General features: G+C 53.3%; 1 protein-coding gene across 1 annotated transcript; it reads left to right on the forward strand.

Annotated features, from left to right (window-relative positions):
* The first annotated feature begins 399 nt into the window (after window positions 1-399).
* On the forward strand, window positions 400-1,176 carry LOC139367822 (uncharacterized). The gene has a single exon (XM_071106160.1). It carries the CDS (start codon window positions 400-402, stop codon window positions 1,174-1,176), a length of 777 nt encoding a protein of 258 aa, XP_070962261.1.
* Window positions 1,177-2,055: the final 879 nt, after the last annotated feature.

The following is a 2,055-nucleotide window of genomic DNA, read 5'->3' on the forward strand; positions in this document are numbered from 1 at the left end:
CTCACACACCATCATGTACACTACTGTTCAAAACATTTGGATCATTTAGAGATGTCCTTGTTTTTGAAAGAAGAGAAACATTTTTGTCCGTTAAAATAACATCAAATTGATCAGAAATACAGTGTAGACATTGTTAATGTTGTAAATGACTATTGTAGCTGGAAACTAATATCTACAGTGGGGCAAAAAATTGTTTAGTCAGCCACCAATTGTGCAAGTTCTCCCACTTAAAAAGATGAGAGAGGCCTGTAATTTTCATCATATTTACACTTCAACTATGACAGACAAAATGAGAAAAAAAATCCAGAAAATCACTAGAGAAATGCAGTCCTATGTTTCACATAATCAATTATCCCACCAGCCCACCAGCCCACCAACTACCACAGTCCTGTTACTATAATGAATTACCCCACCAGCCCACCAGCCCACCAGCCCAACAACTACCACAGTCCTGTTACTATAATGAATTACCCCACCAGTCCACCAGCCCACCAGCCCACCAGCCCACCAACCCACCAGCCCACCAACCCACCAGCCCACCAACCCACCAGCCCACCAGCCCACCAGCCCACCAACCCACCAGCCCACAGCCCACCAGCCCACCAGCCCACCAGCCCACCAGCCCACCGCCCACCAGCCCACCAGCCCACCAGCCCACCAGCCCACCAGCACACCGCCCACCAGCCCACCGCCCACCAGCCCACCGACCCACCAACCCACCAGCCCACCAGCCCACTGCCCACCAGCCCACCAGCCCACCAGCCCACCAGCCCACCCCCCACCAGCCCACCAGCCCAACAACTACCACAATCCTGTTACTATAATGAATTACCCCACCGCCCACCAACCCATCAACCCAACGCCCACCTGCCCACCGCCCACCAACACACCAGCCCACCAGCCCAGCAACCCACCAGCCCACCAGCCCACCAACCCACCAGCCCACCAGCCCACCAGCCCACCAGCCAACCAACTCACCACCCACCAGCCCACCAGCCCACCCCCCACCAGGCCACCAGCCCACCAGCCCACCCCCCACCAGCCCACCAGCCCACCAGCCCACCAGCCCAACAACTACCACAGTCCTGTTACTATAATGAATTACCCCACCAGCCCACCAGCTCACCAGCCCACCAGCCCACCAGCCCACCAACTACCACAGTCCTGTTACTATAATGATAAGTCTGGGTAAAATGTGATAGATATTTTTTACTAAATCTAACCCCAGACTTGCGGACACTTCTGTAGAATGACACATGTAAGGAATAGTGTACCGTTTGGAACTCGTCCAGTATCTTTTCTACTTCACTTCCTGTTGGCCAAAGGGCCTGTCTTCTCTACTTCACTTCCTGTTGGCCGCAGGGGATGTCTTCTCTACTTCACTTCCTGTTGGCCAAAGGGCCTGTCTTCTCTACTTCACTTCCTGTTGGCCGCAGGGGATGTCTTCTCTACTTCACTTCCTGTTGGCCAAAGGACCTGTCTTCTCTACTTAACTTCCTGCTGCCCACAGGGCCTGTATTCTCTAGCTGCTAACCACAGGGCCTGTATTCTCTAGCTGCTAACCACAGGGCATGTATACTCTAGCTGCTGGCCACAGGGCCTGTATTCTCTAGCAGCTGACCATAGGGCCTGTATTCTCTAGCTGCTGGCCACAGGGCCTGTATTCTCTAGCTGCTGACCACAGGGCCTGTATTCTCTACTTCACTTCCTGTTGGCCACAGGGCCTGTCTTCTCTACTTCACTTTCTGTTGGCCATAGGGGATGTCTTCTCTACTTCACTTCCTGTTGGCCAAAGGACCTGTCTTCTCTACTTAACTTCCTGCTGCCCACAGGGCCTGTATTCTCTAGCTGCTAACCACAGGGCCTGTATTCTCTAGCTGCTAACCACAGGGCATGTATACTCTAGCTGCTGGCCACAGGGCCTGTATTCTCTAGCAGCTGACCATAGGGCCTGTATTCTCTAGCTGCTGGCCACAGGGCCTGTATTCTCTAGCTGCTGACCACAGGGCCTGTATTCTCTAGCTGCTGACCATAGGGCCTGTATTCTCTAGCTGC

The sequence above is a fragment of the Oncorhynchus clarkii genome, chromosome 16 (assembly GCF_045791955.1).
Source record: "Oncorhynchus clarkii lewisi isolate Uvic-CL-2024 chromosome 16, UVic_Ocla_1.0, whole genome shotgun sequence".
Classification (NCBI taxonomy): domain Eukaryota; kingdom Metazoa; phylum Chordata; class Actinopteri; order Salmoniformes; family Salmonidae; genus Oncorhynchus; species Oncorhynchus clarkii.